At 35.6% G+C, this 23,093-nt stretch overlaps 1 protein-coding gene across 2 annotated transcripts in view; it reads right to left on the bottom strand.

The window, feature by feature from the left end:
- LOC140449818 (dynein axonemal heavy chain 1-like) overlaps positions 1-23,093 on the bottom strand; it is a 1,063,244-nt gene that overhangs the window by 869,618 nt on the left and 170,533 nt on the right. For both annotated transcript variants that reach the window (XR_011951893.1, XM_072543176.1), the window contains exons 15-16: positions 15,930-16,190; positions 12,021-12,212 (exon numbers count right to left, since the gene is read on the bottom strand). Coding sequence is in view for 1 of the 2 variants with exons in the window: in XM_072543176.1 (XP_072399277.1) it covers positions 12,021-12,212; positions 15,930-16,190 (453 nt within the window). In the remaining variant the exon portion in view is untranslated. The remainder of the gene's footprint in view (positions 1-12,020; positions 12,213-15,929; positions 16,191-23,093) is intronic.

Genomic DNA, 23,093 nt, shown 5'->3' with positions numbered 1-23,093 from the left:
TTTCTAATAAAAATTACTAAAAAGTTTCATCAGAAAAAGTTTAGACTCAATTAGATCATTAGTAATGATCCACGTGGCGCCCTCTATGACAAAACGTAAAATTGTAAATAAAATACTATTTATTGTCTAAGATTATGCCTCAAAAAACTAAAAACAAAAATTAACTTTAACACCCTGTATCTTTTTTCTCAGCAACATTTTATTAAGGCATATTTGGCCCAATAGCCATATTTTGGTCCAAATAACCTGGCCTTAGTCTATGTCCCAATAGTTATGAGTCACCCTGTATAAAACCTTAAAAAAATACTGTTTTACAATTGCAAACAGTTTACATGCTTAAACTCCGTACGGTGATTTTTTGCAGATGAATGACATAATTCACTAATTCTTTCATATTACATCTTTTTTTTTACTTAATCCCCAAAACTATACAAAGTACACAGTACACAGTAAACAAAGAGATCCAAATGAGCAATATGATAAAGGACGCTAATTATTACTGGGAACTTCTAGATGTGACTATATTGTACAAGACACTTGATTTACTATATTTCGCTGATTGTTTAAAATTCAAATTCATTTCCGTGCCTTGAATTAATAGTTGTTTTAAAAGAGTTATTATGACCACTGATTGTTTACTTGATGTTCGTTATCTTGGGAAAAATATATAACATTTTTTCAGTATTTGATTTTGGCTAGAAGTGATAAAACGAAATGATGTTCTGTTATTTCAAATACATAAGGTGCTCCTAAATTGAAGCCTTTCTTTTCCGAATATGAATCCACGGACTCAAAAAATGTAAACTTAAGAATAAAAATTATACATTTTGTCTCATATAGATATGCAAATACACTCATATGTTTTAACATAATTAATAAAACACATATTTTGCTGGTCATTTTATTTTTGAACAGCAAAGAATTATGAAGTAACCTCCAAGGGCATACAACTTCAAATTGATGGTTATAATTTTTTATGGTAGAGGAATCGCGGTAAATTCGGACCACTTCCGATAATTCGGACTCCTAGTGCAGTTTACGCAGTCCAGCGTAAACCATTGTCGGATAAGCCGCTGTTAAGTTTGTGACTGAGTTCAGACAGTGACGAGTGTTTTTTATTTTTGCGACTTATGGATCATTTGCAGTATTCCTGTTTATCATTTCCTACGATGGTTCTCGTGAAGATAAGAAGTTAATACTAAGGTAGTATGTAGTAAATAAGTTCCCAATTGGGACCCCTTGGAGTTTTTAATTCGGACCTTTTTTATTTCCATTATTAAAAACTAATTCCGAATTTTATATTTGCAGATTAAAAAACCATACCAAAGACTTCCAAAGAAAAGAAGAGGTTGTGGTCGGGGGAAAATATGACAAAGGTTATAAAGCTACTACGGCAAAAAAGAAATAATGGGATGGAAGAAGACTGCCAAGACTTTTGAACTATCCAAGGCCACGCTGGTGCGTTTGCCAATAAAAAAATATGGAGAAACAGCAACAGCAGCTTCTGCTAGGACAGGAAGGCATACTGTCTTGTTTCCCGAATAAGAGGAACACTTGGTTAAGTATTGTTTGGTCATGGAATCTCTTGTAAACAATTGTAGTTTGTATGAGTACTGGTGATGACTATATTCCACTCAGGGTGATATTTCCTCGAAAATGCATGAATGCTCAGTTGCAAAAAAGAGCTCCTCCTGGTGCTGTCTTTCACGTGCAACCATCAGGATGGATTACAACACTGTTTACAAAAGTGTTCGACCATTTTTTGAGCACTACAAAACCTACAACTGAATCACCTGTTCTTCTAGTCTTTGACGGGCATTCAAGCCACACATAAATATTGACATTGTCGAGAAGGCTAGGCAGAAACATGTTACAATCATCCCCTTACCGCCTCACTCAACTCATAAGTTGCAGCTCTTAGATATGTCTTTAGGTAGGAGATTAGGCAATCGTTAATAATAACACAACGCCCTCTAATGCCATTTGACGTAATGGGACTATTTGGCAAGGCCTACATAAAGTGTCACACGGCAGAAATAGCCATTAATGGGTTTAAGACAACTGGAATTTTTCCACTGAATAGAAACAAATTTTCTGATGACTATTATCTAGATAATAACTGCTGTATATCTGATGATTCTGTTGAAAATTCTTCGAACAACACACTTGATGAAGAAAATCCTAAATATTCTCACCAGGTGACACATTCTCCTTTATGGGTTGCACACGAACAAGCGTCCACCTCAACTCAGTTGGTAGAACCTTCTCACTTATCTCTACCATTCCTCTCATCAAGTTCTCTTTCAGATCCTTTTTCAGTTTACACTCGCCCCTTTCAAATCATACCTATCACCATCTGGAAATCATCTGGAAGAGATCGGAAGCCTTGCAAGTAGGCCATAATCACTTCGTCAACTTATAAAGCAGACTTAGATGCAGAAATTGCTAATTCGGTCACGAAAAAAAGATCAAACACATAAAGACGCCAAAGGAAAATGGTAGAAGACCGGAACAAAGAAGAATATGTTAGAGGCTGAAAATAAAGAAAACTTACAGAAAGAGAATAAAAAAGCAGAAACCTAGCTCTCAGGTTAAGAGACAATTAGATTTTGACATACACAAAGTATCTTCTTCTGAGAAAGAAGATCATTTGTCTCTGAAATCACTCTCTTCAATCGGATTCGTTAAAGGATCAGGACAAACACCGGATGAATCGAATGGTCTAAGTCAGTGATGGGTAAACAGTGGATCAAATGAAATCTATTTTAAAAATCAAATAAATTTATATATTTTTTTAACTGTGAATTATTTCTTACATGACTGTGGTACAGTCATGTAAGACGAATGAATAAGAATAGACTCCCAAACATTGCCTTAGAAAACAACCCGCCCGGTTCAAGACGTCCCGGAAGACCACCTAAAAGATGGAGGAATAATTGGCAATCTACCTCCCAGAAAATTAACCAGAGGCAGCTTCAGAATTAAACAGATCGAAAGATCTCCAAGAAGTAGAAGAAGAAGAAGAATTATTTCTACACCACTCCTAATCCATTAAATTTTAAAAGGAAAGATATATTTAGGGATTCTACAGTATTCACTGCCTTCCCTCGCTCAACCGTTTCCATCTCTCTCTGTTGTTCCATTCTCCATCGTTTAGTCCTCTCTTACTCATGGCGTCGTCTACTTCGTTCCTCCAGGATTTTCGGGGTCGTCCTCTTTTCCTCCTTCCTATGGGGCTCCATTCGGTTATTCTCTTTATCCATCTGCTGTCGCTAGTTCTTCTTACATGTCCATACCACTTTAGTCTTTTTTGTTCTATATATGTTAGTATGTCTGTTTCTATTGATATTCTTTGCTCTATTTCGTCATTACTTCTCCTATCCATTCTTGTTACTCTGCAGCATCTTCGCAGGCATTACATCTCTGTTGCTACTATCTTTCTGCTATTTTTCTTGTATATGATCCAATTTTCAGCCCCATATGTCATAATACTTCGCATTAATGTTTTATAAATCTGCGTTTTTGTCTTCATATTTAGGTGTCTATCCCACCATACTGAGTTAAGTTGTCGGATTGCTGTTCTTGTTTGTCCTAATCTTTGTGTAATTTCTTCCTCTGTTGTTGCCTTTTTCGTGATTATAAACCCCAGGTATTTGAATTTATCCTTTCCTTTGATTACTACGTTGTCATCAATCTGTAGATCTTCTATGTCTTCTTCACTTGTAGATAGGTACTCTGTTTTCGCGAGGTTAATATCTAGGCCAGCCTTGGTATATTCTTCTTGTAGTTTCTTCATCATGTAGCTGAGGTCGTCTTATAGGTATAGTTCCGTACCGGTACTCCCATGCCTTCGCATTTTCTTTTCCATGTAGTCAAGGCTTTCTCTAAGTATATTTTGAATAGGGTTGGAGATGTGGAACAACCCTGCAGGAGCCCTTTTGTTGTGGTGAAGTCTCCTATGATTCTTGTTCCCATTTTAATGGACACTTTATTTTCTTTATACAGAGCTTTTGTAGCTTCTATGAGTTCCGTCTGTATTTCTAATTTGTACATTGCCTCCCATAGTTCTGACCTTGGTACAGAGTCATACGCCTTTCTCAGGTCCACAAATGCCAAGTGTATATCTCTATTTTTAGCTTTTTCTTTTCCAACAGTTGTTCCAGTGTGTATATGTGGTCTATGCATGATCTTCCTGCCGTGAAGCCTGCCTGATCCTCTCCGATTTTGCCTTAGTAATATAATATTCCCATTTAAATAGTAATCAATAGTGGAGTTAGCTTAATTTGTTTAAATTGTAGTAGAGGTTGGGGCGGTTGGGCTTCCCCCTCCACTACCCCTCTGATGTCGTTCGGCTCGAGAACAGCTAGTTGGATCGTGAGTATAAGAGATAATTGGAAAGAAGGTAGCTCAAGAAGTAAATAATAAGGAATTTTTATCAAAACCAAAATTATTCAACGCGGAGTCACTACGGAAACCCGGAAAACTACAGAAAGAAAGCATAATATATGTATATATATATATATATATATATATATATATATATATATATATATATAAATATATATATATATACGTTATTGTATATTATAGTATGTAGTATTGAATCTAGCTACGGGCGATCAACCGTTCTACAAGTGAAGTTATTCCAGAAATTGCTAACAAAGCAAACTAACCAAAAAAAACGAAGAATTTTTCTTTTACGCTGTAAAATCTGTAATTTAGTACCCAACTTTGTAAATATAATCCATATAAACTTTACTTCCGTAAACCTTGCACGTAAATTCGAGAAAAACATTTTTAATCTCTTTGTAAAACAAATTTTAAATTTACTTATAACTAACACTGTTATCCCATTAAAAAAGCTGAACTGAGATCTCATTAAAAATAAATCAACTTTAATTAATATACTACCACAGGATATTTTTAATATATTTTAGAATATTGTGTTTAAAATAAACTGAATAGGTTTTTGGCAAAAGCAAAAAGGGGAAGATTAATAATTTACTTTTAAAATCAAATGATATACTGAAAATAAATTGTAGAGGTCTTGAGTCAAAAACTTTATTGACTTCGAAATGCCTAACGACGTACCGAAGATTTTAACTTTAGAAGACAACAGAATAAAAACGAAATTCCTGTATCGGATATTATCTGTTCGATGGAAAATTCAATTTCTAATTTAAATAAAAATTCACTTCATATAAGAACAAAGTGTTGTAATCTTTTAAGCAATTTTAAAAACAAAAATAAATAAAGCATTACACCAAAAAAAAATCAAAAGAAAAAGCCTTCTAACGGGAAAAATGATTCCGCGTGTGTACTTAAACGAGGTAACATCGTATCAGTGTTTTGCTCCGAGTTTTAGTGCTTTTTGTGAAATCTAACAACTAGTTTTAAATACTAGTAAGACCAGACTTTAATGTACGTATTGATAAGCCTAATTGCATGTTTTTTTTTGGATCGATTAGTTAATTAGCAAATTAATAATTTCTTCAAAAACTGGGCCAGTTACCAGTGGCGTAGGCTTACCTAATATGTATTTTTGGAAGAAAATGCATAAAACCTAACTAAATTTAACAAATAACTAAATTTTTCGTCTACCTATGACTACAAGGGTACCGATAGCAAATACAGTTCTTGCATCAGATCCTCACAGTTCACAACTTTTCAAGCTGTCACAAAATATTCAGCATAATTCTATTTCAACTTCCTCATAAGCAACTGCAACCAAATCAACTTTTCCAAAATGGGATCAAGCCATAGGGATTGCAAGCCTATGAAAATCTAAAATTGTTCGATTACGTCAAGGCAGTAGTAGGTGACACTATTGGTCCCAAACAAATCCTATTCGCATCCAGAATATCTAATAACAATATTTGTATATATTTAACTAATTCAGAACTCGTGGACAAATTTCTAAAATCTCATCCGATTTTGACAGTAGCAAACTGTGATGAATGTTCGCAGGCTAGTCTTACCCACAAAAAGAATAATAATATCCAATATATCTCCATGTATACCACACAACCTTGCAGAAAATGCTATAAAAGAACTTGGGCTCCAACTGGCCTCCCCCGTCTCATTTTTAAGAGCAGGTATCCCCGACGATGAATATTCGCACATCATGAGCTTTAGAAGGCAAGTGTATGTTTGTACCTCTGATGACAATTTCAATCTGCAAACTTCATTAGTTATCTCATTCGAAGGTAATGAAAACAGAATATTTTTGTCCACAGACAAAATTGAATGCTACATATGCAAGAAGTCAGGGCGTATTGCCTTAAATTGCCCCAATCCTCCACCCAATTATATAACATCCCAGCCTCAGCCGTTAATATCAACCCAGATAACAGATTCCTTACCACCACAGTCTTCTATACAACCCGCAACATTACCATATATGTCTGCTTCAGAACTAAATAATTCCATAATGACTAAAACGTCCACACATAAACGTGGCGACTCTGAAATCGAGAGTACAAGTGAGCAGACTCATATTCCCGATAACATCTCGGTCGAAAATCCGTCCGAGGACAACATCATGCCTTCCCCTAGTAGAGACATTAAGAAACCAAAAAAGAAACCCAGAACAAGTTCACCGTCAGAACGTTACCTTTCCGATTAAACAAAAGACGCTATCAAAGAAGCCTTTAAGCAAACCTCAAAATCACTTGTTATTCCCCTAGAAAACTTGATAGCCTTTGTTGAAATCACTTTTGGCTATAGTGACCCCTACGCTGAAGCTCTTAAGTTTACAGAAAATGTTTTAGGGCTAATTTCTATCCCGGCTACCCGTCTAACAAAATAACTGATCAAGGACTTAGGCACTGATCCAGAAGAACCCGAAAGTACGCCCAGTCCAAATCTTTCCGCCGATTCTAATCATGATAACTTTCAATTCTGACAGCTCACAACCATTCCAATCCTCCCAATTCATTTGCTATTAATACTAACACCATGCTAAGACTAATTCAATGGAACTGCGATGGCTTTTACCCCAGACTAGAATATTTGCAAAAACTCATATCGGACTGCTCATCAAAGTTTATCTGTCTTTAAGAAACCAATTTCATCAAAGATCACAATCCCTGTCTAAAAAACTACACTAGCTACAACTTCCTAAGATCCACACCTACGAGCAAGGGGCAGCTCATCTATTTTTGTTTCCAACGATATCTTCCATCAAGAGTTTGACTTACACACAAGCCTAGAAGCGATTGCGATAACCTAATGGTGTCCTAACAAGATAGTTATTTGTTCTATATACATTCCTCCAAACTACAACTTATTCAGCTCAGAACTAAGCAACCTCATAAAAACTGCCAAACGTTTTCATCTTAGTTGGGGACTTTAACGCTCACAGCACAAGATCGGGTTCCCAGCGCACCTTTGGGAGAGGTAAACATATCGACGATATCATAAGTAACTCTAAAATCAACCTCTTGAATACAGGGAGCTCCACATATTTCCACATCCAACCTGGAACCTCTTCTTGCATAGACCGCTTGCATAGATCGCAAGTTTTTGCGATCCTGGAACCGCTCCTCTGCTTTAGTGGCAAACACTAGATAGCTTATATGATAGCAATAACTACCCCATTTTAATCTCAAGTCATATCCCCGAAAATGCGGAGGTCAAAAACAAATGGAAAATTGCCCATGCAAATTGGAGGTTATTCAGTGATACTCTTGAAGACCTTTCAAACCAAATAATTTCAAGGAAAGCATCGACGCTGTCGTAGAGCAATTTACAAATTGCATTCTAACTGCGACCGACCAATGTATAGATAAATGCACCATAAATTCCTCAAGACGATGGTGGAACGATTCTTGTAAACTCGCAATAAAAGAATACAAGAAGGCTCTTAATAGATATCGCAAAGCTCGTAGCATCGAACACGAAGATCTTATTCATTTTAAGAAAATGCGTGCTAAATCCAAACAAATTCTGAAGGAAAGCAAAAAAGAATCCTGGAAAAAAATTCGTTAATAGCATAACTTCAGATACCCCTCCCGCCCAAATGTGGACAAAAATTAAACAAATGAGAGGTTTAAACATATATCGCAAAATATCCGCAATAACAGATGGAGATAATGTCATTACAAATGATAACCAACTAACCGAAACCTTAGCCAAATACTTTCAAAACAAAACTAAGTGTGAACTCTCCATTTCGTACCCCACAAACCACTCACCACCTAACCCTATCCAAACCAATCCAATAAACCTCGCCTTTACAGAAGTAGAGTTAAATTTGGCAATCTCACCAATGAAAAACTCATCTTCAGGTCCTGATGACATCCCGTCTATCTTTCTCAAATATCTACAGGCAGGAACCCTCTTGAATGGAGGATAATGGATAAGGCAATGGAGGAGAGAGAATGTCCTGGTTACCTGATGAATGTGGTGGCGGAGTATCTGTCCGAGAGAAGGATTATGGTGGAAAAGGGCACGATCGTGGACGTGACGGCCGGGGTACCCCAGGGATCTGTCTTGGGCCCGACGCTATGGAATCTGGCATATGACGCGGTCATACACTGTGAATACGGAGAGGGTACAACCCCCTTCGCATTCGCGGATGACCTCGCTGTACTGGTAGTGGCTGGGGATGAGCCAGATCTCAAATACCGGGTTAGAAACGCAGGCGGCGTCGTAAAGAAATGGATGACGCAGCACGGACTGAAACTTGCGACAGAGAAAACCGAAGCCATCATTCTGAAGGGGACAAGGAATAGGCAAAATATTGAATTAAAATGTGCGGGAGCATGTCTAACACCTAAGAAACATGTAAAGTATCTAGGAGTGACATTGCACTAGAATGGAAAATGGAGAGAGCACGTGCGGGAGGTGGTCCGGAAGGCTGCGAATAGTACGGCTGCGTTGGGGAGGGTGATGCCGAACATTGGAGGACCCAAATCCGAAAGGAGGAGGGTCTTACACGGTGTTGTACAATCGATCGTCCTCTACGCGGCACCAGTCTGGAGCGAGGCGGTAGAGATAATTGCCTGTAGGAGTCTCATGACACGAGTAGACAGAACAAGTCTGTTGCGAGTGGCATGCGCCTACAGGACTGTGTCTGCGGCAGCCTTATGGACCATCACTGGATGTGTTCCGTTGCATGTTTTGGCGGTGGAAAGAAAAGAGCTTTATGAGAGAAGAGGTCCAAACCTTATTGTGGCCGAGAAAAGACAGGAAAGGGAAAGGTCAGTTGAAAGATGGCAAGAAGAATGGAACAACACGGAAGATGTGGCACAGTTGACGAAAATGCTGATCCCGAACATAAGAGATTGGGTGGACTGTGGCCACAGGCGACTGGATTATTTCCTGACGCAGGTGCTCACAGGACACGGGTGTTTTAGGGCCTACCTCTATAGGATCGGAAAGGCTGATACAGATGAATGCCTATACTGTGGATACTCGGACACTGTGACACATACGATGTTAGATTGCAGCAGATGGATAGTGGAAAGGAACAGAATGGAGAGAGAGACAGGTGTGAATTTTGTTACAGTGAGAGAAATGATTGAGAGAATGATTGAAAATAAATTAGTTTGGACTAACATACACAGCTATATCCGTGCAGTGATCAAGAAAAAGGAAGAGGAAGAAAGACTGCTAAACCAACGCTAAAGGTAAGAGTGAATGATGCTGAAAGGTGAAGCTAGAAAAGTGGGTCACACTGTGTGAGTTGTAATGCGTGAGTCAGACTGCGGGGAAGGAGGAAATGCCCATCTGGAAATAATGCCGAACTAGGAGCGATGAGTGTCTTCTACGCGCTACCGGAACGAGACAGGGAACCTCCTTGCTGATGAATAGAGTGTGGATGTGTATGAATGGAGAATGAATGAATAAAGATAGTGATTCGGAAGTGATGCCGGCCTTACAGCGGCCATTCCGCTTCCGGATCGCTGGATGACAGAGGAGGGTCTGGTTTAGCAGGTAGGCGTTCGGCGTAGACTCGGCGACGAGAGGGCATTTTAAAGTACCTCGGGATTTATCGCCGGGAGTACGAAGAACGAATCCTGCACTAAAGTTAGTCAGGCGACGCCCTGGACTGAGATGTCTTTTGAAGATTCCAGACCCCCCCTCTATAAAGACGAAAAAAATGTGCATACTACTAGAAAAGATGATAAATAAACGTTTGGTTTGGTTTTTTGAAGAAAAAAGTCTGATAGATGCGGCACAGTCGGGATTTAGACCCAATAGAAGTACGATGTATAACCTGGTACTTCTCCAACCAGAAATAACCCAAGCTATATCAAATAAGAATGACGTCATCACAGTTGCCTTAGACTTAGAAGGTGCCTTCGATACAATAAACAGAGCTGCTATTATTAGAAAACTTCTTCTTCTTCTTCTTCAGTGCCTTATCCGGTACTGATGTTGGCGATCATCAAGGCTATCATGGTTTTGTTGACTGCTCAGCTCCGCTGATGTCATCCCAAACCATTGTCGGAGATTTTTCAACCACGAGATGCGTCCCGGTCCTCTTTTGTCAAATACTTTACCCTGCATAACGAGTTGAAGAATTCGATATTTTTCTTCGTTCCGCATCACGTGGCCAAGGTACTCAAGCTTACGTTGTTTAATTAAATTAAGTTAAGTTAAATTAAGTTAAGTTTTTTAAATTTTAAACAATTTCCTACAAGAAAAATCATTCAAAGTAGTTGCAAACGGGAAAACATCTACATCACATCTCTCACAAAATGGATACCCCCACGGCTCAGTTCTCAGCCCCACACTATTCCTTCTTAGTATTAAGAATAAATTCTTGTTCTCCCTCCAATAAAATACTCAATATACGCAGAGGATCTTGTTTTTTATTGCCAAGGTAAAGTTACAAGGAGCACATGCTCTTTACTCCAAAACACTCTTAACAATCTTCATAACTGGTCTACTAAAATTTTAGTCAAATTTTCATCGGGAAAATCTAAAGTCATAAACTTCTCTAGAAGACATCACACCTACCCTCCTCTACTTCACCTAAATGGATCTCCTCTTCAAGTGGTTGATAAACACAAATTATTAAAAGTAAGAAGATGAGAACGGTGATCATGCAGCAAAACTGGCCTGCTCCTTAGAAAATATGAAAAACATACAACTTCGCCAAGACCTAAAGACCAGTATCAAGAACAACGTACTAAGCACTTGGCAAACACACTAGAATGTGCAAAATACAAAACTACACACAATTCAACCAACTGTTACCTCCATCACCATGCCTCAAATGAGCAGAAAAGACAATATTATTATCAGAAGGCTCAGAATAGGTTACACTCGTCTTACTCATGGATATCTGATATCTTCTGAAAACCATCCTCGCCGTGAACATTGTAATGAGTCCTTAACAGTCCAGCACATATTACTAGAATGTGTCCACTACAAACCTCAAAGAGACTACTACAACTTTCAAAATAATTTAAGTGATCTACTCGGTTCTATAAACATCCACAGTGCCATAATTCGTTTCCTAAAAGACTGTCACCTTTACTACTTAGTGTAATTATAGTAAGATGTTAATGTATCCTAACTTGTATATAAACAGATTGTATATGTATGTAAATATAAACATATTGTAATAAACTTTGTACCAGTGTCAATGGTCCATAGTTGTTGCCGAGACACTTTAATCTAAAATAAAAAAAAATAATAAAGGGAAAAATTTTAATGTAGTTTATGTAGTATTATGGATTCTATAGATTACAATAAAATTAATGGTATTTTAAAAGACGAAACCATATATTGTAACTTAAAAATGATTTAACCAAAAACGAAATAATGATCTTATTGACAAATGGGACAAAAATGGTTATATATCACCAAATACAGCAAGATGGTTTACCTAAAACATACAAGAAGAATTTACCTCTACTTCCTATCGTTTTCTGCATTTAATCACTCTTCAATAGAAATGCAACAGAATAATAAAATAAATTTTCTCGATGTTTTTACCTCTTTAGTTCAAAATCTTTCACTAAAGCTTAATTATAGTTCGCTCAAAATATGTACGAATTTCTTACCTGTAGCTTTGTACGGTGTCAATTCCAGTTTGACATCTTCCCATTCTCCCATCATTTTATTCAAGGTCTGTTCAATGGCATATTCCTTAGTAGCTTTGTCGGCAATATTTCCCATTTTGTCTGCATGTTCTCCAACACCCATCGTTAGACAATCTTGGAAGGTAAGACCAGTAGTGAAATCCAATAAAATACCTGAAATAGGTTATTATAACAGAATAATTATTATATACTAGTACAGTGGTGGCCGGTCAGGGTTGGCAAGGTCGGCAGTGCCAACCCACACCTTTATGGATATTATAGATTTTTTTTTAATATACAATTTAATCAGTATTTCAGTAATTAATTGTGGCTGGTAATCAGTTATTGTCATTTGTTTCTGTGAAATAAAAAAAAATATCTGTGAGATAATAAAAACTAAATTTTATTCCTGGTTTTTGAAATAATTCGACCAATTTGACCTAACTAAATTTTATTCATGGTTTTTAAAATAATTCGTCCAATCTGAGCGTTAAGTGATTCCTGCGTAAGACACTTTTCAAATTCTTCTTCTTCGTCTTAAAGTGCCTATCCGTTCCGGATGTTGGCGATCATCACGGCTATCTTTACTTTGTTTATTGCAGCGCGGAACAGTTCAGTGGTAGTCGTGTTATACCACTTTCGTAAATTTTGAAGCCAGGAAATGCGTCTTCTTCCCGGTCCTCTTTTACCATTTACTTTTCCTTGGAGAATCAGCTGGAGAAGGCCGTAACGTTCTTGATTTCTCATTACATGTCCTAGATATTCCAACTTTTTAGTTTTGACGGTCATGAGAATTTCACATTCTTTCCCCATTCTACGCAGGACCTCCACATTAGTAACTCTGTCAACCCAGGATATCCTGGGTTGACTTTTCAAATTAATGACCCGAAATGGAGACATCCAGCCGCCTGCGAAATCTTAAAAAGTCACGTTTCGTGGTTTCGGCAAGTTGATCCCAAGCTTGACGATTTACATATAAAAATCAACGGAATTTTAGTTGATGAGCAACCAAACATACATTTCTTTTCATATGAATTTAATTACCAAGTACGGCAAATTTAAATTTGGATTGGTGATTGTTCGCCAACTATACCTTTCGAGCGCGGGATGAAATTTTATTTCGGGATGGATAAGTAATTAAGAACTTAAGTAGTGAAGTAAAGTGATAATGAGTACATGATCTAGCTTTTCGTTCTGTGATTTATTTTTATTTTCTAAAGTAATACTGTGATACGTTACATCCGCCGTAAATAGTTAAAGGTTTAAGGGTTTTTTGATATATCAGAAGTTTTTTTTTTAAATTTAAGTGTAAACAAATTCAGGTAAATTAACCTAAAAATGTAAGCTATGAGAGAAACTGTAAGTATTGAGAAATCTGATATTGTAAATTATATTTTGCAAAATGGGTTTTCATCTATTCCATACGAAGAACAAAGTGTTATTAAAAATAAGGGGCGTCCTTTGCCTAAAATAAACCGGCATAAATATTGCTGCGGGGGGTAAGGAAAGTAATAGATCATTCTCAGATAATTGGTACAGCAAGTACTCATGGCTTACCGGGAGTGAAATAAAAAACAAACTTTTCTGTTGGCCTTGCATTTTATTTTCGATTACTAGGGCAAACATCAAAATCCGTGATGTGAATCTGGTTACGATAATTTAAAGGAATTATTTAGGGCTTTACATAAACATAATATTTCGAAAGATCATACTTACAGCCAGATTAAATTAGATTAATTCGTAAAACAAAATATCTATGTTTCATTAGTTAATGCCCAACGTGAAAATGCTATTGAACATAACGAAATTGTAAAAAAATAATCACGCAGTTTTACGTCGTTTAATTGATATTAAAGGATAAGAAATACTATTTGGAATTTTCTAATTTATTTTCTGATTCGAAAACATTTAGCGGTGTATCTAAAACAATCCAGAATGAATTAATAGAATAAATTAGTTACTTTTTGAGTAACGTTATGGAATCTGAGATTCAGGAAACCATTTGCTTTTCACTAGAAGTAGATGAAACTACCGACATATCATGTCATTCACAATTATCAATTGTTGTTTGATACGCGTATGAGAGATTTTTAGGTTTTACAGACATGAGTTAAAACCATAAGGCAGAATATATTTTTGGTGTTTTAAAGGACAGATTCAAATTTTTTGATATTAAAAATAAATTGGTAGAGCAAACTTATGACGGCGCAGCCGTGATTTCTGGTGAATTGAATGGTCTTCAGGCAAAAATTAAAACTATTGTACCTCAAGCTGTATTTAGTTACTGTCATGCGCATAGAATGAATTTAGTTTTGCAGGATACATGTAAAAAAATTAAAGAATGTCAGTTTTTGCCAGTTTAAGCGGATTTGTTTGTATGCGGATGTATAATGTTTTAGAACGAAATTTTAAATCTCGGTTAGTTTTCACTGTAGCAGATTTTAGTGAACAGCTTCTGGAAGTTTTTGATTTCATTATTGAATACGACGATTTTAAAAGTTTTGATATCTCGATCCGTGAAGCAATCGGTTTGAAAACTTTATTAAATGATTACTCTTTTAACATACTTTTAAATATTTTGAAGAAAGTGTTTACCTAAATTGATTTGATATTCAATGTTGTTCAAAATTAGTTAACTGACATTATTCATTCCAAAAATAGAAAAACAAAACTGGTGCAAAATCTCAGAGATTTTCGTAATGATAGTAATTTCCAGTATATACGCAGTGACCTTTTGGACTCGCTTGATATCTCCGAACTCCCCAAAAAAAGACAAAGGCATAACACAGAAACAGATCTCGAGAAAGGAGTATATTTTGAAATTTTAGATACTATTATTATGCAAATAAATACTCGTTTTTCGAATTTTGAAGATTTGCAAATTTTTGACCTCTTTGACGATTCAAAATTTAAAAGTTACGACAAAGAATTTCCAAGATATTTATTAGACAGGTTAATTAACAATTATCCATTATTCTTTAATCAAATAAAATTAGAAAATTAACTAAAAGTTTTATATGCTGATCCAAATATTTTCGGAAGGTGAGATAAGTTACAAGATATGTATAATTTTATATACTGCAATTCATTACAACAAACTGTTACCGAAATTAATAAATTATTGTTATTAATTCTCTTATTACCACCAACGTCTGCCTCAAATGAACAAGATTTCTCTTGTCTCAAAAGAATCAAAATGTATTGTCCAAACACCATGAAACAAGAGAGAATGTCAAGCTTTTCTCAAATGTCAATACAAAAAAACTTTTAAAATCTCTCCAAAACTTATTTTGCTACTTCCAAACAACGTAGACCAGAGTTAATTTATAAATATGATTAGGTTCTAAATTTATAGGAAAGAACAAAAAAACAAAAACAAGACAAAAAAAAAACAAAAAATCTCCTATGATGATTGAAGTCTTTATTAGACGGTATACCTATCTGAGGAGACAAAAAATAACTTGCCGACCTTGTCTCTAAAACCACGAGCCGCCACTGGGAGGTGGTTTATAAGAAACTTGCCTTAAGTGTACCTACTACCATTGATTATAAACCACACCCATGTGTGGTTTATAATCAATGCTACTACCTAATTGTGGAGATTTGATGGTTGAAAATGTTCTTAAAAAACTTAAGAGAGCAAATAAAATTAAAATAAAAACAAAATAAAGAAGTTCCAATACAAAACGCGATTTATTAATATTTATAAAGCTGTGCCATATATCAAGTCCTAAGTTTTAAATCTCGCGATAAATGGAAAATATGTCATAGATTTAATTTTTTGCTCCTGAGTGTATTTAAATAAGAAATAAACGAGGAATCTGAATTTAAATGGAAATATGAATGTCTAGCAAAACTTAAGTTTAACAAATAATACATTTAATTTCATACCTGTTTCTTGTTCAAACTGTTCCCAATGTCTCTCCTTCATACCGGGATTTTTCAGGGCTAACAGAAGAGGTATCAAGGGTTTAAAATCATCAATCTGGTTTTTTATCTCAATCGCAACACTCTGCATAGTGGGAATGTCGGCAAAAGTTTTTATTGATTTCACCATCATTTTATACATATCACTAACAGTGTGTTCTATAGTTTCTGCATCAATCTGGTTGATGGGATTATCCATCCAGATTTCGTGGGCTCTTAACCAATCTGTAATTTATCAATGAAAATTATAAATAAAATGTTAAAATAAACTTAACTGTTTTCAACTATATATTACAGGGTGCGCCAAACCTCTGGGTTCCTTTTGTTACGGCTAAACTGTGCTTATCCGTAGTGAGTATATAATAGTTATTTATTGTAAAAGACGATAAAATTGTACTTTATATTCGAGAGCGTTTTTTAGCGTTGACACGTCAGTCGAGACGCTAATTATGCTCGAGAAGATAATGCGATTTTATCGTCGTGTGCAATACAACATCATTTTCTATAGCAAGACTTCAAGTTCAGGTGAAAAATAGAATTTCAAAGAAAATTGTTATTTTTAGCACAAAAATCGCAATTGTGTTGCTCCGTTGCTAGGGATATGAATTACTCTGTCAACAAATGTTATGTTTTGGTTTTTGCGAAGAATATTATTGCGTTTTGTGTACAAAGTGAATAAATACGAAATGGACGGAAAAGAATTGACACAAGAAAAGGAAAACCTGCCATCAGATGTAGAAAATGCAGCGTTGGAAGCAGAAAGTTTATTGTTGCCACAAAAATCTAGGATGGTGTATAAGAAAGGATACCAGTCTTTTAAAAAGTGGAAAAGCATTAAGAATATCAATGGCGTGAGTGAAAAAATACTTCTGGCGTATTTTTCTGAAAAGTCGAAGAAAGCGATGCCATCGTCATTATGGTCGTATTATTAGATGCTGAAGCGTACGTTGTTGCTGAATGAAAATTGTGACATTTCTAAATTCAGCAAGTTAACCTACTACTACTACTACTTGTCGGTTTATAACGTTCTCCGCCGTTTTCCGACTTCCAATCGCCACTTAGACCGGTTGTTCCATAGATCTTCTTCTATGGCCCTCTCTCTCAGTTCTTTATTTATTCCTTCGCTCCAACTTTTTCTCGGTCTACCTCGTTTTCTCTTTCCTTCTGGTTGCCACTTTAGTATTTCTTTTGGCATTCGTTGTTCGTCCATTCTTTGTAAGTGTCCGAACCAGATAAGTTGTTTTGTTGTTAGGTCATCTGTGATTGTTCGTTTGATTCCCATTATTTCTCTAATGCGTTCGTTGGTAATCCTTTCTCTTCTAGATCTTCCTGCGGCTCTTCTCCAAAAATCCATTTCCGTCGCTTTCAGCGTTGACAGTGTTCTTTCTTTCAGTGGCCATACCTCACAGCTGTATAAAGTGATACTTTTTACTATAGTCTCATATATCCTCTTTTTATTTTCTTTGCTGATGGATTGGTCCCATAAAATGGTGTTTAACATTGTGATGGCTTTTCTCCCTGACGTATTTCTCTCTCTTATGGCTTTGTCTAATGTTCCATCTTGTGAAATAGTGATACCTAGGTATTTGTAGTCACAGCAGTGCTTTATCGTAGTGTTATCGTCTAATATGAGATCTTTTTGTTCTGCTCCAATGCACAGGTATTCGGTTTTCTTTTTATTTACTTCTAGACCCCATATATCATACTCTTCAATTAATTTTCGTGCCATATAGTTTAAATCGTCATAATCTTGAGCCATTATTACTTGATCGTCTGCAAAGTTAAGCGTATATACCATAGTATTGGTGAGCGGTATCCCCATTGTCCTGCATTTTTGTTTCCATCTTTTTAAAGCACTTTCGAGGTATATTTTAAATAAAGTGGGAGACAAGCAACATCCTTGCTTTAATCTTTTTGATGTTATAAATCCTGTTGTTATTTGTGTCCCCGCTTTTATCTTTATTATTGGTTGGTTGTATAGCACTTTGACGGCTTTTATTAATTCTATATTAATATTCGTGCTTTCCATTGATTGCCACAGCTTCTTCAGTGGAACGCTGTCGTAGGCTTTCCGTAGGTCGACGAACAACATATGAATCTCTTGATTCCTTGCCATCTTTTTTTCTATTATCTGGGTTAAGGAGAAAATGTGGTCAATAGTGGATCGACCCGTACGAAATCCTGCTTGTTCTTCTGCTTCATAATACAAGTATTCTCTCTCGATTCGGTTCTTTAACACCTTTCCATATATTCGACTCATAGATCCGGTTACAGCTATTCCTCGGTAATTTTCACAATTATTTTTATCACCCTTTTTATGTATAGTGCTAAGGTGTGATATCTTCCATTCCGTAGGGATTTCGCTTGTGTTTATGCATTCTTGAAAAAGTTGTCGAAGACATTCGTACAATTTGTTAGTTCCGAACTTAAACAATTCTCCTGGTATATCTCCTGGTCCGGGTGCTTTGTTCCTCTTCAGCTGTTTACATACATTTTTAATTTCCTCTGTTGTTAATCTTATTGGCGAGCCAACTATTGAAATTCTATCTTGGTTTTGATTTCTACGTTCCTGAAATTCGACTCTATTCTCTACCAAAAGTCCTTTGAAATACTCTTCCCAGTCTTCAGGTTTTATGCTCTGTATTACTTCTTTATTCTTTTCTTTTCTCAATTTTTTTATCAGTTTCCAGCTTTCTGTGCTTCTGGTTCCTCCTAGATAAGTATTTATTCGTTGGCAGTTTCTTTCCCAAGACTCGTTCTTCTTCTTAGAGATTTTCCTTCGTACTTCTGCTTGTATTTCCTTATATTTTCCTTATATTTTTATAAGTTAGCAAGTTAACCACCTTACTAAAAAACCTGAGTGGAGGATACAAAGCTAAAAAGTCCAAAATCCTGGAGTCCGATGACATTATTAAATTTCTGACAGAAGCTCCTGATGACGTCTATTTGTTGATGAAGGTTATTGCTATTTTTGGTGTGCATGGAGCGACTAGGTCCGATGAATTGTACAAGTTAGAAGTGTTAAACGTGGCCGACAGAAAATCGGTGATAATCGTTCCATTATCTGATACTAAAACCAAGCAGGAAAGGTCGTTTTGTATTACTGACAAGAAAAGTGGACTGAATTTATTGGAAATTGTGAGAAAGTATATTGCCTTGCGCCCCAAAAACGTACCTCACAGTAAGCTTTTTGCTAATTACCGATAGCAAAAGTGCACTACTCAACCGGTGGGGATTAACACTATATATAATATCCCCAAGAAGATTGCAGATTTTTTGAAACTTGCAAACTTAGAAATGTACACGGGGCATTGTTTCCGTCCTTCTTCAGCTATGTTCACAAATTCTGGAGCTGATCTAGTAAAAGTTAAACGTTTAGGTGGATAGAAATCGTCATCTGTTGCAGAATCTCACATTGAAGAGTCAATAAGCAATAAGATTGCTGTATCCAAGTGTATACTTGGCGGACCAGAAAATCAATCCCGTACCTCGAATCAAGTGTTTAAGCAAACGGGTACAAGTTGTGATGCTCCAAAAATAGATATTTCTAATAATGTTATTTGTAAAATTTCAGTTGTTTTAATTCCTTAATGTATTTGAATTTGTAAATTTTATTTAATAAAAAAAGTTAAAACATTTTATCTACTCTTGCTGTTAAAGTGATACTTTATCTACTCAAAACAGTTGTTATAGCAACACTTTAACATTAAGTATGAAAAAAAAATGTTTATAACAAAATTAATATATAAGAAAGTCATCTTTAATTTAAAATTATTTTCGATTACACAGGGTCAGTCGGAAAAACGGAATGAACCAATCTTTTGTGTTTTTTATCAGAACTCCCTATAAATTAAAGCCTTTTTGAATATTTTTTTAATGCGAAGTATTTGTATAACGTTTTATATTCTTCTAAAGCTATTTTCTTGTGACAGGTTGACATTGACTCGGTCTGATGATTCCTTGATCGATCATCCTTATGGATGTGTGGATACCGATTTGACTTTGTGTAAACCTGAACTTCATCTCTGGTTCGTATATGGTGTTTTATTTGGTTGGTAAATGTTAATGGGATGTCTGAATGATGAAATATTCATGATGCAAACTTCCTGCACTGTCGTCTTAGGTGATATTCTTCTTCTTCTTTATTAAAATAATCGGTTTTTAGGAAAGGATCGACATCTTTTAGATTTATTGTTTGACTTTTGATGGGATCAGTTATTGCTACTTGGATATATTCATCGGTGTTATTGATTAGCTATCAGGAATTATATATAGCCGCCTGGAATCGTTTTCGGAGGAGATTATTGGTGAATACCAATGTGGCTTCAGACCAAAGAGGTCAACTATAGACCAAATACATATGTTAAGAGGTATACATGAAAAATGTGTTGAATATAACATACCTATTTACAACTTGTATATCGATTTCAAACAGGCGTTTGATGGAGTAGATCGACAAAAAATTTTAAAGCAACTATCTATGTTAGGGATACCCAATAAGTTGGTTAAACTTATACGAATGACTCTGGAGGGTTCCAAAGCTATGGTAAGAATAGATGGAGATATGACGCAGGCCTTTGATATTGAAAATGGAGTTAGACAAGGGGATGCCTTATCAACAACACTTTTTAATCTAACTTTAGAAGCTGTTGTTAGAAAACTGGATATAAACGGCTGTATTAATACAAGATCTATGCAAATATGCGCATATGCAGATGATGTTGCCATAATAACCCGCAACAAAAGGGTATTAAGCGAAAAAGTTATAGAACTGAAACGAGAAGCTGCTACGTTTGGTCTATATATAAATGAAAGCAAAACAAAATATATGGAGTGCACTAAATCGAATGAACATAAGAATCTGAAGGTAGACAACCATACCTACAAATATGCCTCCACTTTTCCCTACCTAGGCTCAATAATAAATGACAACAACAACATCAGTCGAGAAATACAAGCACGGATTCTTAGCGGTAATAAGTGCTTTTATGCATACAAAGACTTAATGAAAAGTAAGTTACTGAATCGTGAGTCTAAGCTGAGAATCTACAAAACAGTAATTAGACCAGTGGTCACATATGGATGTGAAACGTGGACCCTCTCAACCACTGATGAAAATCAACTGAGAATATTTGAGCGCAAAATACTAAGGAAGATATTTGGACCAACCCAATGCAGCGGTAGTTCGTGGAGAATTAAAATGAACCACGAACTGGATGAACTAATGCAGAGCGCAGATATTGTCAGATTTGTAAAGTCACAAAGACTAAACTGGCTTGGTCACCTAGAAAGAATGCCAGATAATCGAGCTGTAAAAGTAGTCCAGAAATGGAAGCCCCAAGGAAACAGAACAAGAGGAAGGCCCCGTAAAAGATGGATAGACGACGTAGAGAGGGATCTTAAAACCATGAACATCAGGCAGTGGCGAAGGAAAGTATCCGACAGGGCAGAATGGAAGAACATTTTTAAGCAGGCCAAGACTCACAAAGGGTTGTAGCGCCATCAGAAGAAGAAGAAGTTATTGATTAGCTTGGTCCAGGCAAGTTAATTACATGCGACGGTGAGAGTTTCTCTTAGGAGGGCACCTTCGACTTCTTGTCTTAGTATGACGATTTTACCTGATGTTTCTTTTACTGGCAATTTGACTTGTGTAATTGTTTAGGGCTCTTGGTGGACTGTATGTAATTAGGCTTTATTTGTACGTAGTAATTAAGAGGAAAAGTAGTTTGGGTAAAATCGAGATTTGCTTTCAGAAGTCTTAAGATTAAGACTATCAAATGTCTTGTGAAATTTGAAAAGATAAAATTTTAAGTTAATATCCGAGTTAAATTCGAGAAAAATTGAAATTTTTACACAATAATCTTCTGAATGATTCTGAAAAATGATGTAACAAGTGGTTCATATTTAATATTATTTTTATAGAATTTATTGGCTATATATCAGGATTAAGGAAAGATTTAGTGGCTCCTGTATCAATAAGAAGTTTAAGAGGATTTTGAATTTTAATGTACGGAAGCTCTCTTTTGTCAGCATAGGAATGCAATTCTACTACGTTTCTTCTTTTTCTTTTTGAAATCTTTGAAAATTTTCATCTTCGTACTCATATTCTTGTAATTTTTGTTCATAGTAAGAGTAATCTGGGTATGTGTCATTGTTATTGTTCTGAAGCTATTTTCTTGTGGCATTTAAAATTAATTACTATTTAAATGGGAATAAGCCACAATTAAAGGTTAAAATAGGTTTATTGACGTTTCAATTTCCACTTCGGAAATCGTTCTCAAAATACAAACATTAGTAAATTAAACAAATTTTGTTTTTTGTTGCTTAGTGAAAAATTCTTCTAATAATTTAATTTTATCTGACTCATCTATATTGACAATTCAGACATACCTTATACATTTTAAAGAAGACGACTTTAAAATGATATTGCCAATATTGTTGAGTTGCGTTCCTAGGACGACTTTACTTATAAGATAGTTCATTCGATTACATGAAATCAACTTTAACTTGAGAATATCCCTCACAAAAGATCATAACATATAATTCGTCTTTAAAAAGACAAATACATGCCATGATGACAGTAAAATTCTCCTGTTAGTGATTCCATAGTAAATTATGAGGGAAAAACCAAGAAAAAAACCTCATAATACTATCCCGACATGGTAAGCATTTGATCGTGCATTTAGTTTACCTTCAATAAACACCAAATTACGATTTTATATGTTTGTTATTTAAAAAACATAAATGATGTATTCTCTATATGTTACTGACTTACCAATACTGGTATTTTCCTTTTAATAACTTCCTCTTTCAATATGGGTAACCAGATCCTACTACATTCTGCCGAAGAATTCGCGACACAATTGGTCTCATTTAGCATAATTAGAGCCGCTTCTTTGATTTATCTCTTTTTACCATCCATTTCTTTTAGGACTATATTTGAATCATTCCATTGAACCCTATGTTCATTATTCCATGCGTGTTTACAGATTTGAGATCTATCAAATTCTCTATTTTTAATATAGGATTGATGTTCACTTATTCTAACATTTAATGGTCTTGATGTTTCACCTAAATAAAACTCATCGCATTCACAAGGTACTTTATAAATGCAATTCTTTGTCCTTT

The sequence above is a fragment of the Diabrotica undecimpunctata genome, chromosome 9 (genome assembly GCF_040954645.1).
Source record: "Diabrotica undecimpunctata isolate CICGRU chromosome 9, icDiaUnde3, whole genome shotgun sequence".
In the NCBI taxonomy this organism is placed as follows: domain Eukaryota; kingdom Metazoa; phylum Arthropoda; class Insecta; order Coleoptera; family Chrysomelidae; genus Diabrotica; species Diabrotica undecimpunctata.
Note: the sequence above shows the minus strand (reverse complement) of the source record. Positions and strands in the feature narration are given on the sequence as shown.